Source organism: Blennius ocellaris, assembly GCF_963422515.1.
Source record: "Blennius ocellaris genome assembly, chromosome: 5".
NCBI lineage: Eukaryota > Metazoa > Chordata > Actinopteri > Blenniiformes > Blenniidae > Blennius > Blennius ocellaris.
This window is the reverse complement of record NC_137654.1, coordinates 9,563,228-9,585,514: the sequence shown is the minus strand read 5'-3', so window position 1 is coordinate 9,585,514 and position 22,287 is coordinate 9,563,228. Positions and strand designations below refer to the sequence as shown.

The 22,287-nt window shown below is 42.2% G+C and overlaps 1 protein-coding gene across 1 annotated transcript; it reads left to right on the top strand.

Moving 5' to 3' along the window:
- Positions 1-310: 310 nt before the first annotated feature.
- Positions 311-20,396, top strand: tti1 (TELO2 interacting protein 1; the record flags this gene model as incomplete). Its single annotated transcript, XM_080496360.1, has 14 exons — positions 311-424; positions 1,282-2,068; positions 2,146-2,483; positions 2,560-2,812; positions 3,701-3,878; positions 4,046-4,338; positions 5,698-6,099; positions 6,195-6,354; positions 6,551-6,718; positions 7,019-7,170; positions 8,260-8,400; positions 8,747-8,951; positions 18,544-18,631; positions 20,201-20,396. The coding sequence occupies exons 2-14, from the start codon at positions 1,343-1,345 to the stop codon at positions 20,394-20,396; spliced, it is 3,300 nt and encodes a 1,099-aa protein (XP_080352486.1). The 5' UTR covers positions 311-424; positions 1,282-1,342.
- Positions 20,397-22,287: the final 1,891 nt, after the last annotated feature.

The window sequence follows — 22,287 nt, the reverse complement described above, 5'->3', positions numbered from 1 at the left end:
AATGTTTTTCAGAATTTGTATTGCTTCAAATTGTTTTAATATATTTCCTTGATTTCCTTGTAAAGCGCTGTGAGTTGCCTTCTGTCTAAATTATGCTATACAGAACCATAGAAACTGAAGGTTTGGTTTTTTTCTATACTTTGAATGTATTATTTAGGGGATTTTTTTTTTTTTTTTAAAGAATCTCGCTTTTTGATTTAACATTGTCACAGTAGGGCCGCCTGCTGTTTGCTTTTATTCTCAAATTCTCCAAACCGGAAATTGTTCTACGTATAATATGTGCGTCCGTGACAGAGACGTCAACAACTAACTTCTTCAATGTGTAAATGTGTGTCTTTGGGTTAAAATTTGCCTGGTTTTTGGTTAAAATTCCAACAATGGGCTGTTTTTACCACCGGGTTCAGTTAATTCCACTTATGTGAAGGTAAGACAGCAAATTCCGTTACGTTTATCTCGCAGCTGGATGTTTTCATCTCCATGTGAGCCATGAATGAACCACTGGAGTCATTATATGGGAGAAATGCAACGGTATTTAAAATGAAAATGGTTTGTTGTATATGTCTATCAACTGTGCATTCATCTTCTGTAGAATTGCATGTTGAATTTGAGAATTCGACCAATCGGATGAAGAGCTGCTGCATTAACCTGTTAATTATGAAAATATTTCACTTCTTTATTTCAATATTTTTTCATATCTGGTAGTTACAATAAATAAACTGCTCTGCTTCTGAAATAACCACAGACATATGTGATCAAAACATAAATATAGTAAAGAATTGTGGTGAAGTTGTATCTGGTTGGAATAGTTTCTAGAAACTTTGAAGAGTTGTGTGTGAGTTAATGAGATGTACACAAGAGACCTGTGAATGTCTCAGTCTCAGTCTCTCATCCAGCTGTGGCTTTACAAGTAGATATTTCTCATCTACTCTGATACACTCAGCTGTATAAGGGTGATTTTAGCTCAGGAGGTCTGGCAGGTCAGTTTTGTCAAGCCAGTAAATGTGCTACTTGGTGTTATGAAGCTTGTATGGGTAAGGAGAGGTGATGTCGGGCATCCGGTTGATAAGAGTGAACCTTTCAGGTTGTGTGAAGGAAGAATACACCTTCAGAGAGATGAACAACTGTGAGGTGAAGTCCAAGATATTAGCTGGTTCTTACAGATACATGCACCAAACATTACAGATTCACCATCATCACAGTTACCAGCATGCATACCTACATCTTCACAAACTTAAATTCTTTTACCTCGAACAGCTTGCTCATTTTACTTTTTGTCACCAGGATATGAGACGTTATCATCGCCGTGTCTCATACTGCCATTGGTGAGGTACCCACCGCTGTGATGCCACCTGTCATGTCTCAGATCAGTGATCCGAAGATCGCCTTTGCCTACCTGCGCCCGGCCTGCGTCCTGCTCACCCGAGAGCCCACGGCGACCAACGTGGCAACTCTGAGCAGCCAGCTGAAAGAAGTGAACGATGCCACGCTGCAGCAGCTCCAGGAGTACGTCCTCTTCCCCCTGCGCTTTGTCCTCAAAGTCCCCGGGCCCCGGAAGGACAAGCAGGTGCAGGCCGTGGTGGAAGCCATGAGCTACATTCTGGAGAACACGTGCGTGCGGAGCTGGGAGACCCTCCGTGATCTCCTGTCAGAGCTTTGCCTCTGTGTCTGCTCCGCCGCCGATCCCGGGAAACCCGCCGAGACGTCGGAGGAGCTGAAGTCGGCGGTGCTGAGGTGCCTGTGTGCCCTGCTTCACGCCGCCTACGGTGATATAGTCTTCAAGCTTTATGAGCCAGCGATGCTGCCTGGACTTGGTGCTGCTATATCGCTGCTGTTGGCTTTAGGGGAGAAGGAAAAATCCCGGGATATACAGGCGGCGGCCCTGAAGTGCCTCCAGGCTTTGACTCTACAGTGCGACTGTCCTCTGGAGCATGTAGCTCCGTCCTCAGAGGAGAGATGTTCGGTTGGCAGCATCATGGCCTCTTTCCTCCCTGGAATCACTACAGCGGTCACCAGGATCATTACAGGAGACCTGAGACAAGGACATGCAGTCACAGTCAGGGCCATCAAGGTATCTACGGTGTCTTCTTAGAACTGTTGCACTGTGCCTGGTTATTACTAATCTGTTCGACTCATTTCCTCTGTCAGATCTGGTCCAGGACTGTGGGGCTGGTCATGGAAGATGCCCAGATTCAGGGGAGGGGGTCACCGAAGACCCCCAGAGCAGACCTGGGCAGGATCGGACAGCTGGTGGTCCCCAGGACTCCGGATTGGGTGAAAAACACGGCGGGAAAACTGGGCATCCTGCTGCAGAAAGTCATCTCCTGCAGCTCGGCCCACCAGCACTGGAGGGTGAGGCTGGAGACGGTGGAGCTGGCGGACCACCTGCTGGCCGGCTGCAGCCAGGCACTGGGGGAGTGCGTGGGGCCGCTGCTGGAAGCTCTGGTAGGAGCCATCAACGACGAGGAGCCCAGAGTCAGAGAGAGGTTTGATTCACTTTAACTGGAGGAAGCAGTCCGCGATGATTTGCTCCACAGTGTTGACAGAACGCGTCTCCTCCAGGTGTGAGGCGGCTCTCACCGAGATATCGCAGAGGAACCGGAGCCGCAGCTCTCAGACGTTCACCGAGGCCCTGTCGGAGAACCTCCACTCTCTGGCCACCTCGCTGCCCAGACTCATGAGGACCTCCAACGACCAGAAGAAGCTGTTCGTCCTCAACGTGTTTCTGGGCTACTTAAAAGTTCTGGGGCCGCTCGTGTCCGTGGTGCTCAACTCCGCTGCACATCTGGAGAGGATTTCAAAAGCTCTGATGCAGGTACGATCACAGTCACCAGCAGAGATATCAATCACCTTCAATTGGATTTTGTTATGTTTTTTTTGTTTTGTTTTTCTCATAAACATTGACATAGTTTATGATATTTTTCTTTAAATCAAGAAAAATTATAATTATTCTTTCCAAAATCATACCATACCTTTGTGTCTGCTGTCATTCAGACTTAAATTATCTGTATGTTCATATTACTTTCAGTTTCAATGTTTTGATTTGAAAGCAAAGACCCAGAAGAAAATCTCTTTCTTAACTTTTCGATTCTCTAACATTTGGTTGTGTAGTTAACGGCTTTACACAAACACACAATTGTCAAAGTTTTGCACAGACTTTAAAGATTGTAGAACAATTCTTCATGAAGCTGCCATGAAATCCTTAACCGGGTGAAGTTAAACTATTGGTACTTTGACTCCACTAAAATGTCTTCTTATAGGAATCAAGACTGCCAATGAAATAGAGAACTTGTGAAATGATGGAGTTAAGATTTGTTAGGACTGTGTGAAATATCAAATCTTTGCTCATCATAAAGAGCCAAATCAATATGGAGGTGAGCACTATGTGGCTCCTCAACCGATATGAGTGTCACACACCTGAACTTGAAGGTTCGTAGTTTGAACATGTTTTTCTTTCCTTTCTCGGTGGAGTTTGAATATTTTACCTCCAAATACTCTTGGCTTCCTCCCACATTTCAAAAAACAAACTTATTAAGTACTTGATTACTGTAAATAGACTGTGAGTATTTGAATGGAAATAGTTCCAGCCTTATGTTACTAATAGCAGTGGAGACTTTTCATTTCTGAACTTGTATAGTCTGTCATGGTAACACTCTTCAAACTCTAATCTTGAAAGTTAACGGAATACCGTGTGTCTGCACAGGTGCTGGAGCTGGATGTGATGGACGTCCGCATCGTGGAGGAGAGGAGCTACGGTGATGCTATTGAATCTGGATCAGGCTCTCATGACTCTCACTCCACTCATGTACAGAGGAAACATTTCCTCTACTTCACAGACGACAGGATCTTCTGTGTGCTCATGGAGATCTGCCGCACATTAGGTTTGAGAACATTGTCAATACCGAGAATAAAGGATATATGTGTCTTTGATTATCGATGAAAAAGCACACATCGTTTATAACAATGGCATCTTGTCTCATGGATGTTGTAACTGTGTTTTTAGTTCTATCTTACTTCATTTTCCACTATTTTTTTTCCACATCGTCAGGTTATTACGGCAACATCTACCTGCTGACCGACCACCTCCTGGACCTGTACCGCCAGTCCTTGGCTTACAGGAAACAAGCCGCCATGGTCCTGAACGAGACCATCAGAGGTGCAGCGGGCATCGGCGTGGCCACACGCGGTCAGGGTTCAGAGTTTGAGGCCCAGACGAACTGTGCCACCGAGGAAGACCTCAAAGCAGCAGTGGTGTCCGTCATGGAGGAATACACCAGTGTGAGCAACTGGCACCTGATTACAGCCAGCGAGGAGACGGACAGAGACCGACAGGATCAGAAGGTGGGAGGATCTGTTTCTTGAAGGGGAATTATATGTCGAAAATTTTAAGACGTTACCTTTAAGGTGATTTCAGAGTTTTAACAAAATATTACAATGATTTTACTAAGGCACACATTAAAATGACTGTGTTGTATTTGATCCTATACAAATAAAATTGAATTTGTGAACATAATGGATTGGAAATAAGGAGTTGTGAAAAAGCTACAGTAGAAAACTCTGAGTGTTATGAGTGCAGGCAATCGACTAAATGAAGTAAAACTTTTAATGTGTTTTTACAGTGTATGGATCTTAACAGTGATTAATTATCCTATCTTTTAAAGTAAACCCCATTAAAATTCTCACTGTAAATTAGCATACAGTAGAAGAGGGAGTGTCTCCCACACATACCACCCTGCACTTATAATGAACATGACAAGAGCAGGCTGGACTGTTTCTACCACAGAAAAACAGCCTTTAACTTAATGAGCATCTTATTCATCTGATGTTTCTTAGTGAGGCTTGATGACACAGTCAGAAATATCAACTCAATCCACCTGCTGACTGAGAGTCGCTCGTCTTCCCAGATGAAATATTCAATCCTGGAGGTTCACAGCTGTTAGTTGAAACCCTGTACTATTTTTCCAGCAACCGGCGGTCGGTCCAAGGCCAGAGTGAGAAAGAAGCTCAAATAAATTTCCAATAAAAAGCCTGCAGCAATGTGACCACGAGCAAATGAAATGCAAACAGCCTGAACTTGGAGTCTAATGCAACACTCAATTGGTAAAATGTTCAGGGTGAAGAACGACATGTAGAATTCAGAATTTGAATGTAAAAGTATAGTTGATTCATTGAGAACATCATAACCAGACGGAGTGATCGTCTGTTATACTCCACAGACACTGCAGATCAAATAAATCAGCTCATGAAAAAATCCTCGGTGTGAACTGGTGAGCTGTTGTTCATCCAGTTCTGCAGAGAACTGTGTGTGATGTTTATCGTAAATCATTTAATATCCGAAATGAATATTCTGATATTATCACTGGCCCAGGTTTATGACTGCAATGTACACTGTTATGCAGCAAACACAAAGCTCTTTGTAGGGAAACATAGAGCTGGGATGTTTTAGGCTTCATCTCTACATTTCTTGATTTTTGTTGTTGTTGTTTTTTAGGTGACGTACATTATTCATAGCGTTTTGATTTGTCTTTTGTCACATTGCTGCTTCTCCTCTATGAGGCCTGTTCGTATCATCAAGATATCAAAATGGTTGAATTGAGTTCTGTCACTCAAAAACATTTTGCAACACCCAAAGTCAGCTGTGTTACATCAGTAGAAAAAAAACCAAGTCGTGACATCAGCGTCTCTTCCTTCTTTCTGCAGCTGCTGAGCCCGTCCGGGATCCTCTCCATATCCAACCAATCCTGCAACGCCAACGCCAACTCTCTCCAGTTGACCGCCTCCCTTCCTGTGTCGCCGTCTTCCTCTATGGTGTACCAGCTCAACAGCAACATCTGGCAGCTGTGCATCCAGCTGGAGGGCGTGGCCTGCTTCGCTGAGGCACTGGGCCGTGACTTCCGGCCCCTGCTGATGACCTCTCTGTACGCCGTGCTGGAGAAGGCCGGCGAGGAGACGCTGCTGGTCAGCCAGGTGGCGCTGCACTCCATGTTGGACATCAGTCAGGCCTGCGGCTACGCCTCCCTGCGGGAACTCATCAATGAGAACTCGGACTACCTGCTCAATGACGTATCTCTCAACCTGCAGCGGCTTAGCCAGCATCCACAGGTGGCTGTACTTTCCCATTGACAAGATTTCTATGCTGCATACAAGTGTGAACATGCTGTTCCTCACATCCCCCCCCCCCCCCTCCTGTTGTCCAGGCTCCGCGGGTGCTGACCGTGATGCTGGCCCACTCCGACTGCAGCATGCTGCCTCTGGTCGGGGACATTGTTCAGGATGTGCTGATGGCTCTGGATCTGAGCTACGACCACACGGCTCCGCTTTTCTGTTCGGTGCTGCACGCGCTCATGAAGGCCCTGGGTACGAGAGAGGAGTTTCAAAGTTTTGACCGTCTTTACCACACATTTCATCACCTTTCATCATATGAATCTGCTCCTTAAACAACACACCCAGCATGTTGCATGTTGCTTTGCCTATATGGCGTATTTTCCCTACTTTAGCGCTACAAAGATCTTATTTATACACACGCACATATTCTTTTGTTTACCCCCTCCAGCACGCTGGTTTCCCACCACATGTAGCCGAACTGGGAAGTCCAAGTCCAAGCAGACCTCCTTGGATCAGGAAGTTTTCAACGCCCGCCAGTTCCTGCTGGATTACAGCAAACAGAAAGAGCTGGCAGAGGGCATCGGCATCGAGGAGGACGAGGAAACTGAAGACCTCGGTAAGATGGTCTTTAACAGAGCAAAACAGGACTTTAAAGGTTCAGTTGTCTTACATGTTACTTTCATATCAGTGTATCATGTTCAATATAGAATAGAAATATATTGAAATGTATTTTGCTGAGCTCTTTGCATTTTTATATACTGGTGTATGAATACAAACCTGATGCAAAAGTCTGTAAATATACATTTGTGTCTGAAAATTTGTGTCTGTAAATGTCAACATCCATAAATGTCTATAAATATCTATAAGTGTGCGTAAAAGCATTCAACCACTTGTCTAACTGTCCGTCTCGTTGCAGAGGTCCCTCCTCCTGCTGAGAGTGAGGATGTAGACGACATCACTGATCCTGATGTGAAGGTTGAGCTTCCTCTTCACATCAGCATCACCAAAGACGTGTTTGAGCGCTGCGTTCACCTGCTGTCGGACCCCAGCCTCCGGCTCAGACTCAAGGTGTGTGCGCTCGTCGTGTGTGTTTTCTGTGATACATGGTAAAGTGAGCACTCGCCAAACTTCGAACCTTCGTCTTCAGCTTGAATAAGGTTACATTTTAATTTTTTTAATTTTAAGTGTTCCAGATATTTGTATTGTTTTAGCTGTATTCATTTTTTTATCCAAAGCAAGTAGATTTTTACTAATTTAATGAGGTTTAACTGAAGTCTGAGGTGTTTCCAATTCCAATTTAATTTCCAAACACAGTTTTATATCACATTTCCATTTTGTTTATTTGAATCATTCATCTAATTACTGTCTTTTAAAAAATATTTTTACTCTAGATTTGATTTACCTTTACAAGTGAATGAGTGAAGATTTGTTTGTTTTCCCTTTTTTCAAATCATCTTTAAATCAGTAGAAACTTGTACATCAGGTGCAAAGCTATTTAGGTTTGATTGATTTTATATGCCGATCACTTGCCAAAAGTGAAGAACCGAGGCAGTCGGGATGTGGAATAATGATTGATATCTTATTTTTAATCGTCTCAGGCCTCCTGAAGACACTGCATGTCACCTCTGATTTGTGAATTACAGTGAAACCAAACACTGGTGGACTCACTCTCACTCTCTCACACACAAAACTAAGTCCGTCTTATTATTGTTGCATTTAATCTAACTAATAAGCGACATGTTCGTCACATAATCCCGCTTGAATATAAGGATCTCAACATTTGAGCTATTATCATGACCTTTTTGTATTTGGGTTTTTTTTTTGTATCCAGCCTCTTATATTCATTGTTTGTTTTTTTAATTCCCAGCAAGTAGTTCGACTGCGCCTCCAGTCATAGTCAATGACTTTGAAAAGTCATTCTTCACACTTTGAGTTTTGTTCTCCAACTGTCCCTCCACTGGCTGACCCAGAATCTGAACTCGGAGTCAGTGATGATCACTTCCTGAAGCTGAAGCCAGGAAAGTAAAAAAAAATGTAAACAAAAAAAGTAGAAAGCAAGCCGTAGGTGTTTGACCCACAAGCTCCATGTTCACCGTCGTGTGTGTGTGTGTGTGAGTGTTGAAAAGATGTGCAGACACTTGTGTTTTCTGTCTGAAGGTGCTGGATGTGCTGGAGCTGTGTGTGCACGTACTGAGCGAGCGGGAAAACGAGCTGTTGCCTCTGGCTCACCGCTGCTGGCCGCCGCTGCTGCAGAGACTCACGGCCGACGAGCCGCTCGCCGTCCTCCGAGCCTTCAGGGTACCCAACAAAATAGTTTATTTTGGAGTATATTCTAGTAGTATTTAACTGTCTGTGGCCATGTTGTGGCATATTCTCACACATATTGCTTTAATTTGGCAGGATGTTTTATTATAGGTAGTTTAGGGATCTTTAAAAAAAAAAAAAAAAAAAAGCACTACATTACATAAATTTTACTGTAATTAATAAAGTGCTAGTGTTATTCCCATTCTCTCTGTAAATGTTAAACTTATCAGCCCACCTCTTTCAGGACTATTTTTCATATTATATTTGTTTTGAAAATTTGGAGCTCTTGTTGTTCGATTGCTATTTTGACCATGAGCTGTGTTTATCCGATGGGCGGCAGGTGCTGTGTACGCTGGGCGAAGCCTGCGGCGACTTCCTGAGGAGGAGAGTTTCTAAAGAGGTGCTGCCCAGGCTGAGTGCCTCTTTGGCGCGGCAGGCGCCCATCAGCGCCAAGGCCGGGCCGGTCTACAGCCACACGCTGGCCTACAAGCTGCAGCTGGCCGTGCTGCAGGGGCTGGGCTCGCTGTGCCAGAGGCTGGAGCTCGGTAAGATGGATAGAAAAACACAACACACATAAAGCAGGGGCGTCCTGCACACATTCGTTTAGATAATACAAATGTCGAACCTGGTGAAATGTGTACCGAGAACACATTCGTATTAAAGTTTCAGACAACTCACACACTCTACAGAACCAACGTTAACAGAAAGTTCAGTTCAGGGGAACCCAGAGATAATTCATAAAAATAGATACATTTAATTCCTCCCGGCAGCATATTACACTGATGCCTTTAAATGGCACAATGAGTGTTGCTTCTCCACATTTTGATGGTTATTTAGTGATAAAAATGTGGAGTATGGCACCTTTTTTAAGTACGTGCTGAGAAGTAATATACTTATCTTCATATTTTCTTTTAAAAACATGCAAACCAGTGTGTAGCTGTAGTTGGAACTCAACATTCAGGTCCCATAAAAATGGAAAACAAAACTACAATGGCTTTATGGTCTTACATTTCAACATTGAGACTTGTTGTTAGCATGCGATAGACACTTCCACCTCATTGGGGATGAAAATGTTTGCATAAAGAAATAACGTCGTTCATATTTTATTCTTTTTTAATACATTCTATTTTTTTACATTTTGGCAAACCTATATATTTTGTACCACTTTGCTCAGTGACTTAGTTTTACCACCAGGTGGCAGTATTGTACCGCAGTGAAACTATTAGAGCTGAGATTACGATCAAACAGTTTCTGTTTTTCTGAAGCAGTGATCTGGATTGTGTTTAAAAGACGTGAAAGCCGAAGACAGGCTGCATCTTTTCTTTAAGAAAACCATCACATAATCTTTCTTTTGTAGTTTGTGCCAGTCTGTTGTATTTGAGACAGTCACTCTGGCAGGCAGCTTTTAAATCACATCCGTCGCAGTTATTCATTCCATTATCTGTCATTTAAGAAGTGTACTCATTAGGGAAAATTCTTTATGTGTGTGACTCTGTCCTTCATGGACACGGGGAGGAGCTGAAGTGTGTGACAGCATGAATATTGGCGAAAGTTCCGTCCTCGCTGTGGGTTGAAACGTTCGCAGCTGGTGACACCATGAGTCACAGAGGTGGCAGCTCTGTCTGCAGCCCGCTCGGAGCCAGCCGCAGATTTACCGGTGACAGAGACTGCAGTGCAGAGCAAAGGGAAGGGGGAAGCAGAGGAAACATGGAGAAGCTATGAGAATCAGAAAAATGAAACCTATGCATGGAACTTAAAGAAAACCTCAAACTCTGTCTGTTCAATGTGTTTCACTGGAGTCGGAGCCTTTTGCACAAACGCCCTCATAAACCCGTCCACTACAAAATACCATGAAGTAAACTGAAGTTATTGGTCAACCAGAACGTGTCTGGCTCCCGTCGTTCTCTTCAAAGAGCCATTTTGTTTTCACTCTGTCTTTCTCTTGTTGTCACACTCGCTTGTCTCACATGTGCTGGCAGGACAGACTTAAGCAGTACTCACACTGGTGCTGCTGTACTTCAGACTGGATCGTAGTATCAGGCAAGGCAAATCCCATTTCTCGAGCACCATTCAGACACAAGGTAAATCACAGTGCTTTCCAAACAAATATAAAGAAATGCATTAAAAAAAGGCCCCTATTTTTTCTGGGTTAAGTTGTAAAGGCAGAAGTGCACCAAAGCATCTGTAGAAACTGATCAAGGCCAAATAGTTTTTTTCAGAGGGGATGCAGTCTTCATGGTTTCAGACTCACACGAATGATCCTTTTGCAAATCAAAAATTGCTCCAGATCGACACCAAACCTGCGAGTGGGAACACACCCACACTGAGTTTGACGATCTGTTTCTACCGTTCAGGATTAAGATAAAAGCAGCTGTGTTTAAACCAGGCGGTGAGTCCTCAGTGACGGGAGGAAGAGCGAGATTTATTTCCTCATCTGATCAGGAAGAATCGGCGGCGGCGAGATTTCATGGTCTGATGATTCCCCCCCCCCCCCCCCCCCCCCCCCTTGTCCCTGTCAGTGCTCCCACTGCTCAAGCTTCTGAACTGAGCTCCATAGAAAAGGTGAGAAAAGGCATCGAGTGCAACCAACAGAGAAGCCATCTTTAGCGAACGTCTGGAAGAAGTCATGTCAGCTGGGGCATTTATACAATGCAACCTTCTTAAAGCTGCACTGGGACGCTTTTTTTTTTGTTTGTTTGTTTTGTTTGATTAAATGACTATGTGCATTAGGAAACGTGTGTCATCACCCTTTGGAGCCTTTTAGCCTCCTTAAGCCTGTTGTCTTGGGTGTCTCCTGCCACACATTAACCTCTGGACAACCCTGTTTTTAACTGCAGCATTGATATAATGAGCAATAATGAGGCCACAGTAGAGCACCTGCCCACAAGTGGCATTAACGTTTTGCTACTAAAGAGCCACATATTTCCCCAGGTGTTGTTCACCGAGGAAAAGCTGAAAGGAGAAAGGACTCGGAACTAAACTCCAACTCTGAACACCCCTTAATGAAACAGCAATGATGAATGCAGTCTTTAATATTCTTCTAGTGTAAGAACAGGTTGTGTTGATTCCCATTTATTTAATATGTCAGAAGGGTTTTAAAGTTTTTTCTTGCTAAAAGTTGAACTAATTATAATACAGTCAAATCATGAAATCTAAAACTGTGATTCTCTACTAGTCTGGCTTTGGGAGTAACTTGACGGTCACAAAAATATTCAAGGTTTTAGATTGATTCAGTTGAAATATGTTTCAGCCTGTGATAGTCAAACTAAATATTACAGCAGGCCAACATAGAAAGTCATTAAATGACCAGCAAATGTAAAAATGTCAATATTTTCCTGTATTTTTAATATATACTCTAAACTTCCAAACCAATTTTAACAGATGTTTTTGTGCAAATATGAACGGAAACTGTATGTCGTTTCAAAATATAGGTACATATTTCTCACTGTATCCTGTGTTTCACGTTAGCAAGTAAACTAACTTTGTGAGTGTTATACAGCGTGCCTTTGTGCTTCGCAACAATTTCACACAAAAAACTTTGGAGGCCGCCATTGTTGTTGTCAATCTACTCACACGCACTCAAGCAGAAGAGCTATGTACTATGGCCGTGGTGCGCCTGTGCAGTAGCAGTGTCTCCGCCGTCTACACGGTGGCTGAGACCACAGAAGTTCCACCTTCTGAGCCATTTATAAACCAGTTGTGTTTTCAGTGGCTCCGGGCAACGTTGTCGTGTAAACAAACCGCCAAAACGCAGTGAAAGCTTTGCGTTTTGACTTAAAATCATAGCTGTGTAAACAACTTATTACAATAGTAAACCTTTTTTTTAACTATAATTCAGAGAGTGCTGCACAGCATTTCCACAATGAATGAATTTGATGGTAATGTCATCTACAATTAATTTTTTAGAAAAGCAAATTGCATAAAAAAAGTTTTATTTGTTACACATATTGTTTCATATATTATGTTGTGTTATGTTTGTAGTGAATATCCAGGTACTTATTATAATCATTGGTTTATTTACTTTATTGGCTTTATTACATTTAGAATTGACAAAATGATTATTATGTCATTGACTGGTGTTACCCTTCAAAACTGTTCAGCATAAATATGGCCACCTTGAAAAGGTAAACTTATTGTCTTTTCAAAACTTAATAATTATATCAGGTAGGTGCAGTAATTATTTACTTTGGACTGTTCAGGACTGTCACTGCTTTGAACATAAAGGAAGAAACTCCAAACAGCCTGTTTTCATAACCGTAACCCATGGAAATAGGTAAATAAGAATACAAGAAGTGTCACGTATATTTGTTGTAATTTTAATGTGTTTAGTGACTCTAGATTGGCTGTGAGTGTTTGAGTGAAGTCCTCTGTGTTTTTTGTAATAAACTGAGGCTCATTTACATCATTTCTTGATTTGAATTTTGATTAGTTTTATTATGATCAGGAACTTAAATCTTCATTTAAGTTTATGTATTTGACTAATAGTAGTCAAGTTAAAAAACGCATGGTGTAAGTTTGGGTCAATCTTTACTGTTTTTAGTGAGTTTATTTCTTTCAGAAACTCTTTATATGCCACAAGAGAAAAAAAGAACTAAGTCCAGCTCTGCAGTTCCAGTTGCATCATTAGAGATGTAATGATACATTCAGCTCACAGTTTGGTTTGAAGTGCTCCACACTGGCTCCTCGCTATGATATTAAAACAGGATTTCACACACAATCAGCAGAGTAAAGGTGATCTTCTATAATCCTCAGAGGCGAAAAACAAGGTTACTTTGATGTTTCCACATTTGGTGGTCCGTTTCAGATTCCTGCCTTTTATAAAGGCAAAAGGATTCTGCTTGAGAAGTTTTAATCAGAAATCAGTCCACAGCAGTCCTCCTCCACAACACTGCAAACTACAACCTTCTGCAATAAAATAATAAATAAAACTGGAATCATTCCATGAGTCGAAGCAAACAGAAGGATATTAGACATTTGTAAATTGAGAGATTGCTGTACTGGAGCACCACACATATATTTTCCATTTCTGTGTGTAATCTAATTTCAGTCTCTCCTATAATTACTTTCAGTGCCTCTGTGATGTGTGAATTTCTCTCATGTAGAATCAATTAAGCTATTTTTTGGGGGGTTTTGCTTTAGTTTAGCTTTGCTTGTTTTGGCCTATCTTTTCTTGGCCAGTCTTAGCATTGCTGTCTTTATCTTAGCTTATTTATCTTTGTATATCTGACTTTATCTTATGTTGACTTGGCTCATTCTAGCGTAGCGTTATATTGGCTTGTATTGGAGATATCTTATCTATTATGGTCTTATCTGCTCATCTTTCCTTGTCATCCATTAACTATTTGATTTATTTCATTTTAACTATATTATTTCCTTTTTATGCCCTTTCTCAGTTTATGTTATCTCAGCTTGTCTTATCTTAACTTATTTTGTATTATCTTGGTTTATCTTATCTAATCTTTCCATAATTTGGCATATCTTGATTTATCTTTTTTGGGTTTATCTTATCTTATCTTATGTCTTATCTTGCCTTATCTTCATTTATCTTATTTGGGTTTGTCTTCTCTGGCCTTTAATTTACTTAATCGATCTCATCGAACCTGTGAAAGATTATTTTATCTTATCTCACGTAATCTTGGATAACAACATCTTATAATAATGGATTTGCCGGCGAATATCATTATAAAACATTCAGACCCAGCTTCAGACCTTCCCTTCCTTTAATTTTTTTGTCCATTTCGATCCCAGCCGGACCTGCCAGGCACTGTTTTCTCACAGTAACGTCCAAAGCAAGAAATATAATGGCCTCTCCACTCAGCTGTCAGCTGGGAGGCTTATAGCTCTGTTACTGTGATTACCGCCTGCTGTTTCCTTCTGCCTTGTCACCACAGCCAGAAATAAGTAAAAGTCAGCCTTAATAAAACATTTTTTTTTTTTTTTTAAACCCAAAAACCCAATAACTTGTCACTAAAAAGGGTAATTGGTTGAGTGGTTCAATCAAAATAACACAAATTATTACAAGAAAGGAAAAAAATACTGATTGACCTCAGAATTTTTTCAAACATTTACTTGATTCTGTGTCACAAACAGGAGTCACGCTTTACTAAAACAGTCATTACACAGTTCGTGTGTTTTGGGTAATTTCTTCATATTTTATGACACAGATACTAATTTCCCTACCTTTGCTGTTATTGTTTCATACTTAGTTGTGTGTTTTTAGTTCAAGGCAGGTAGGTTCGCCGCCTTTTCTGTGAAATTAAACGATGTTGAGCCTTAATTACTTCAACAAAGGATTATAGTACCGTTACTCCCTCCTGAAAGTGGGGCTGAAAACCAAAACGGGACAATATTTATATGGAGCATTATTACGAGTCAGTCAATCCATCTCATCGACAGTTTCCATGCTAATGGTTGCCCAGCTTCTAATAGTGTCAGTGGTTGTTTCAGTTTATTGAAAAACGCATAGTAGTGTTAGCAGATGCCGTCTTGTTCGTGGCTCATGAATTAACTCGAAGTCAATGGTTGACTGTAGAGTTTACATACATTTTACAGAGTTTTTTTGTAAACATTATGTTAAAAGATCTCTAAAAAATATAGACACACATAGAAATATACACACACTGTGTCACAATGATGGGGTGAACCAGACGTTTCTATTGGATGTAAAACAAGAAGGGAACAAGAGAAAAGTAGGCAATTTGTCATAAAAATGCTTCAATAATAGATGTGAGAGAGAGAGAGATGAACAATTAGGCAAAAGACCTGACATGGGGCAACTCGCAGTGTGCGCACCACCTACTGGATGTTTATGTTCAATTAGGAGCTCAAAGTCTCATACATGGTTAAATAATCCGCTCCATTTTGGCCCTGCTATTATGGATGGATGGAAGGATGGAAGGATGGATGGATGGATTAATGGATGGTAGGATGAGATTTTTGTTGCACTCAGCACTTAAAAGTTCCTCAAAGGCAAAAACTGGTGAAGTAATGGTTTTTTTCTGACATAATGACATAAAAAAATCTAAATGGGTCACATTGCTTTGTAATCACGTTCTAGGCTTCTGTACTGCCCTTGTTAATTTGCTGTGTTTACAATTGAAGGACATGAAAATCCCTCATTGAAATCAGTTCATTGAGTAAAAATTATGAAACTGAAACCGTTTCAATTAAAAATTTCCCGTGGAAACAAACTGAACGACTTGCCTTTTCACATTTTGGAGAACAGCTTGAGCCGACCGGTGCTGCTCCGTGGCGCTACACTCTTTACCCTGCTGGGAGCGGCAGTAAAAGCTGCATCCATAAAGGGATGCACATGGACTGCAACAGCTCTTAAGTAGGCTGTGACATTTAAAGCATGCTCAACAGCCATTAGGAGGTGTAATGTATGGTCATAAATATCCTCCACTCCATTGCATGCACACAGAGGCCGAGTGCATCCTGAACTACCATCAACACATGGCGGCAGTCAATCATTTTCTCGACTATTTTCTGCGGATATCTTTATATCCAGTGTCTTGATTCCACGTGAGTGAATCTTTGCACCTCCGCGAGATGTAATCCGATCGATCACAAAAGTGCTGACAGATGTTTAACAGCCAAGGAGTTCAGTTAACTGTCTGGTCATCGTGGAGAAATTAAAACTGTAAATTACGATGTTTAAGTGGTGTACCTTTGGCTTGTGCTCCGTGTCAGCGCTCCCTAATCTCAGATCCAGGACTCCCTGGGGAGTCGCTATACATCACAGGGCTTTATCTGCTCTGCAGCCTGTTTGCGGGACCTTTTCAAGTGAAAATGGCGAAATTCTGCTGGTTTTCAGACGTTTGTTTCCACCGCGATTGTGTTGCAAGACTTTGAAAACTGAATTATTTGAACACTGTTTCCAGAGTGCAACATTTTTTCAAACACGCTGCTCTCAAGTCTCTTTGGAAACATTGAAATCACAGCTGTCCCAAAATGTGGCTTTCTTTGTTGGAGCAGCAAATAATGTCTTGTTGCTAATCATAAATAAGGTCTTTGTTTGTCAATATGCAGGGATGGCAAATTCCTGTTGAAATAAAATGTTTGTGAAATGTCTAAATCCATTGAAAATAAAGTTTCAGGGAGGGTAAGGTACCTATATTTTATTGCTATCAAGGAAAAGGTTACCTTAATCAAAATCAAGTGTTTTGCAATTGTCTTGCTAAAAAAAAAGGAAATTAATCATCTTATACAAAGAATTAGTAAACAGATCAGTGATTGGCTGAGAAGGAAGGATTTCGGCCAATGAGAATGCTCGTTTCATTTCACTCTTAGTCAGACAGATTGCACGTGGCTTGTTAGAGTCAAGATTTTTGACAGTATTTTCTGGAAAAATGTGACGTTTTTAACACGAGACCAAGAATCATCGGTGTCAGGTATTCACAAAGAGTTTGGACTTAATGAAACGTAGCAACTTATATTATTCCTTCATAATCTGACTTTTCATCAGAAAGAATGTGATTTTCATGACATATGTAAGATTTGTTCTAGTTCTTATTATGTTGTTTTTGTCCAAAATAGATCTAAAATGCTATAAAATTAGTAGAAATGACTGAAAAGCCTTCAGCTTCAGGCGGCCATTCAGCTGAAAATATTTACCCTGTTGCCATCCCAGGATATACACTTTTTCAAAATTTAACAGAGTTGAACAAAATTACAACCCTTAAGGGTCATTTGATGATCTTCTCTGTCTCTTAACGCTTGGCGCTTTAGGGAAATGCTGTAGAACGTCAACATAAAGAAGTAAAAGTGTAAAAATGTAGTCCGTGAAGACGAGACTTTGAGATTCTGCCAACCAAAGTGAAAATAAGTTTTTTATGAGCTCATGAATACAAGACTGATGCAGGAACAGGAATCAGAACTATGTAACGGCTTTTTAATGGCAGATTTGTTCATATTGAGCAGAATTGAGTAGAACTTGTGTCTTGACTTTGCAAAGTACTTTTTCATGCGTCATTGTCATAAAACATGAATTTTCCTCCCCGGATGTTGTGATTGTGACCGTCGTCTAAAAGACGTCCCATCTTTCCTTTCACACGGAGGATCGTTTCAGCACATCTGCGTTTTCTTTTCGGACACCTTCCCGTCAGAATCCGAGCGGTTTTAGTGTGGGAGATGGAGAAACGTGAAAGAGCAGGAGGGAAAACAGTCAGTGACTGCAGCCTTCACTCGTGTGAATACCGATCTGGCTACAGCTTACCTCTGGGACGCCTGCAGCAAGCCAATTACCAAGCCTTAGTCACAGAGAGAGCGAGAAAGAGAGAGAGAGAGCGAGAAAGAGAGAGCGAGAGACAGACAGAAACACAGACCAACTGAAGCAAATAATACATCCCGGCTCCGGTTCCAGCTTCAGCTCCAATTCCACCCCGTTACTCATTTACCGCAGAAATCTAACAGCACCTGGCCTTCTCTCCTCTTTAGTATTTTCTCACTTCCCCGCTTCCCTGCAAGCACCTTGATTGCACAAAAGACTACAGGCTACGAGTGCAGCACCAGAAAGGGAGGAAGAAAGAGAATAAAAGCCCCTGCTAAATAATCCTATTTAACTCTGAAATGTGCACTGCTGCTTTTATTCTCCGCGCACAGCGAGCGGACCCGGTTCAAGCCGAGTGTGGCTTGAATTGGCAAATAGAGTAAGCAGAGAGGGAGAGAGACATGTTTTGAAATGAGGCTTGAAAGGTAGCCCGGTTTCGCAGCTTAGGGATTTGCTAAATGTCTGCTGGGAAGGATGGCGAGAGCAAGAGAGAGAGAGAGAGAGAGACGGGAGATGAAAGAGTGGGGAGAAGTCAAGTGGGCGGAGGGAGCAGTGAGCTGGCGAGGAAAGAGGCAGGTAGGCCGGGGAACATGAGCTCGTTCTCACACACATCGTCTCCTCAAAGAGGGTAAAGGGTGCGAAATGTGCGAGCGGCCCGCTGTGAAGTTTCCCCTCAGTCGTCTCAGCACTTTCTCTCAGCTCATTAGGGTTTAGCGGAGGGAAAGTCCAGACGGCTTTCATCTTTTTATCATCTTCCTCTAAAGTCCTCACACTCTGACACGACATCCTCTGCACACACAGACACTCACACACTGGGAATTATAATGTTTTATCTGTGCATGTGACTGAGTGTGGCTCTTCCTCAGGTGAAGCCGACCTGGATGCAGTGTGTGAAGCCTGTCTGCCCTACCTGAGCTGCAGGCAGCCAATCAGGCTGCAGGAGGCCTGTCTGAGGTATAAAAAAAAAAAAAGTACTGAATTATGCTGTAACTTTTGGGTTTTACACTGTATTTTCTCCGACTACAAGGCCTCATTCACACCGCAGGTCTTGATGTTCAATACAGATATTGTTACGTGATCATTCACAGTATATTTTAAATCAAACCTCTATCAGATTGCTGTGTGAACCTGATCAGACCGCACTGTTTCGGACCCCAGAGCGCAGAAAACGCTATTGGCAGGAGTAAATACAGATGGCACGCAGGTCAGCACCAGGGTTGCCCAAATCTCAGCCTGTGTAGAAATCATGTTAAAACCGTAAAACTATTATAAGTGTATTTCAAAAAAACACACCTTAAACACACAAATAGAAAAAAACAAAGTTAAAAGGTGAGAGAGCTTGGCTCCCATATCTGGCAACACTGCATGTATAAATATTTTCAAGTGGTTGTTAAATACGAGCCGACAAAATGAGAAGGGAAAAGAGAACACAGCTTTTACCTCAGCTTTTATTTTGGCAGAGCCGCTTCCCACGGCGCCTATCCATGACGTCAGTCACACGTCAATGACGAAGCAGTCGCGTGTAGAAAAATATCCAAATTGGTGCCACCTATGAACGAGGCCTGGGTCTGGTGTGAGAGATACTTCTCTCTGCAGGTTTTTCACTCAGTCCCTGAAACTGAAGTCAGTCAAGTTGTTCGTCAACGTAAAATTAGAAAAAGGTGCCCTTTGACCAGCTTCATCAGATCTAATGTTTCTAATCTCGTGGTCTAACCAGGATTGTCACCATTTGAATGTGATCCACATTTATGTCTCTGGGGGTTGAATAATTAAAAGTCCTTCATCATATGTCAAATCTGAACAAATCCAAGTTTCTCTCACCAAATTCATGAGAGGTGAGTGGCAAAAATAAGGAAAGCTGCTTGTTTTGTAACTTCAAGAGCACTCACAATTGATTAAAAAGAAGGATTCCGCATGTCAAGGTAGTGTAAATATATAATGTGTATAAATCATACCAATGTTATAGATTAAAACTGTGCCAAAACTGATTTAAAGTTATTCAATCAAAGTTATTTTCTGGCACAGAAATAGTTTATCTACACACTCCAAATTTGACTTAACTCAGAGTTTGTGTTTAAAATACGCTATAGTCACCACACACCACCCATTTCTTGCAAAATTTTAAAACATTAGCTGTTTACATCCAAGGTTTTCTTCTTGTAACTTTTTTTTAACAAACAATTGAGCATTGTGAGCAACACACACTAAACATAGTTGTCGTTTGTATCACTAACCACTAACCACTAAATGTTTCTGGATTCACTTTAATATTCAGGTAAATGTCCACAGTCTGTGAAAGGTTTTATAGAAAATACTCTGATTGACGGAGGGAAGTAATGTTGAAAATTGTTTCGAGTTATTATCGTGAAACAAAACTTCTCCGGCTGTCAGTTTGGATTAAAAGGAAGCTGTTTTTTTTCTTTTTCTTCTCCCACATAATAAATATTATACACAAGGCAAACTGCCCCGAGCTAATCCTGCTGTGTGTGTGTTTGTGTGTGTGTGTGTGTCTTGTGTGCACAGCGTCTTCAGACACCTCATCCAGGTGGATCCCGACGCCTTCTGGTTCACTCTGAACGAGGTGCACTGCCCCGACTCCTACACCCCGCCTCACCCGGACCTCCTGCCCGTCCGGCTGGGCGGCATGGGCCGGCCCCGAGACGAGTTCTCGGACAACGTGCTGAAGCTGCTGCGCGAGGAGTTCGGCCCGGTCGGCTGAGGACGGCCGGTCTATGCCATTGACTCGTGGATCGGACCCCGACGGGGCCGACGGGTCCGGAAAAACCAGCCGTCGGGTAGAAACGGCGAGCGGCAGGCAGGCGAGTGAGACGCCCGGGTTCAAACTGACAGCCCTCCTACATCGGTGACGTTTCCCGTGCACCCGGAATCGAAGCGATATCTCAGCTATTCCTTTTCATGTCATCTCTGTATTTTTGGAGGAAATACTTCATTCTGAACCGCCGGTTTGAATTATTCATCCTCCAGTCCTCACTGCCTTTCTGAACACAGTCATTTTGCTGCTGGCGGCCCTGAAGAGAGAGAAATGTTTCTGAACTTAAAAGATAATCACCAAAATGTGTCCTCCATTTAAAATAACTCCATTATGTGGCGTGCGGCACTCGGGAGGAAGGTCGAGCACCTGCTGTCAAATAACTGGTGAATACAGTGCTGCAAAGATTGTCTGTACGGTGGCACTGGAGGGTCACACCAGAGCAAAAAAAAAAACCCTGAATAAAGCTCACTTTACATTCTGGCTCCTGTTTATTCTTCATGCCACTCAGTGCTGCTGGTGGCCGGACAGATGAACAGATTATCAACGAGAAAAGAGAGAAATAGACATTGAAATTCAAATCTGTGTACAAGTGCACACTGAGCTTCTCTTTTATGCATTGTAAGTATTAATGAGAGTTTAATCGGATTCATGATGATTAAAGACTCGTAAGAATATTGTTTTTATAGCTATTTCAATCTCTCACAGTGTATATACACACACACACACACACACACACACACACATATATATATATATGTTTTTTGTCTGTCTTGTTCTACATGAGAAGACCTCATCAGTGGATCGATGTTGTGTGCTGGTGTTCTGCTCCACTGCTGATCAAAAGCTATTAAAACCACTTCCTGTATTTGACGTGTTTCCTGAAATGTACATTTTTAAACATGGGCAGTTTCTTTCACATCAATCCCCCATACACTGTGAACGTCTATAAATACATCCGAGTCTCAGCTGAAAATAGAAATAAAGAGTTCATGACTGTCAGAGAAAAACGCCCGGGTTGTTTTATAGAGCCGATATCTTGTAGGAGAAGTATTTGCTGAGTTAGCGCCAAACCAGGTCGTTCAGGTGCGTCCAGCTTTTAAAATTGACAAATCATTTGAAAACAAATCAGTAATATCTAAAATATGCACTGACAAGCATTTAAAACAACACTATAAACCTGTTCTACATTTAGCTTAAATACGTCTTTTAACTCCAACTATTCATTTGTATCATGTGGGTTTGTTTTGTCATAAATAAATGTAGGACATAAGGCCTGGCAGTGGAAAAGAATTGTGTGTGGGGGGTGTTGCAGTTATGATCGAATCGAAGACATCATGACAAGGACACTGGTCGATCTGTCAGCGTTATCAGTCCGGTGGGCTGCAGGGTTCAGGAGCAAACAACCAGTCCCCTCCATTATCACTTTCCTTCAAAAGTGACGGGAGCGCCCGGAGCCTCGCCACCTCATCGCCCCCCGAATGAATATATGAGGCTGTGGACGTGTGTTGGTGTGTGTGTGTGTGTGTGTGTGTGTGGGGGGGTGGGGGGGGGGGGACAAGACCGCTGCATGTTTTGTATTTAGCTAGCCTGGCGTAATGCTAGTCAGCACAGCGCACCCTCTTTATCTCACTCTCTGCTGTTGCTATTTATCCTGCTGCCAGGACTGACAATAGCACCATTAGTCATCAACAGCAATGGGCTGGAGGGTGGTGGTAGTGGGGGGGGGGGGGGGGGGGCAGCACCTATTACACACAGGGTACTTCTAAACACGGTTTCTCCTTAATACACTCAAACAGATGTGAAGACACACAACAACCTAAAAAGTATACAACCCCAG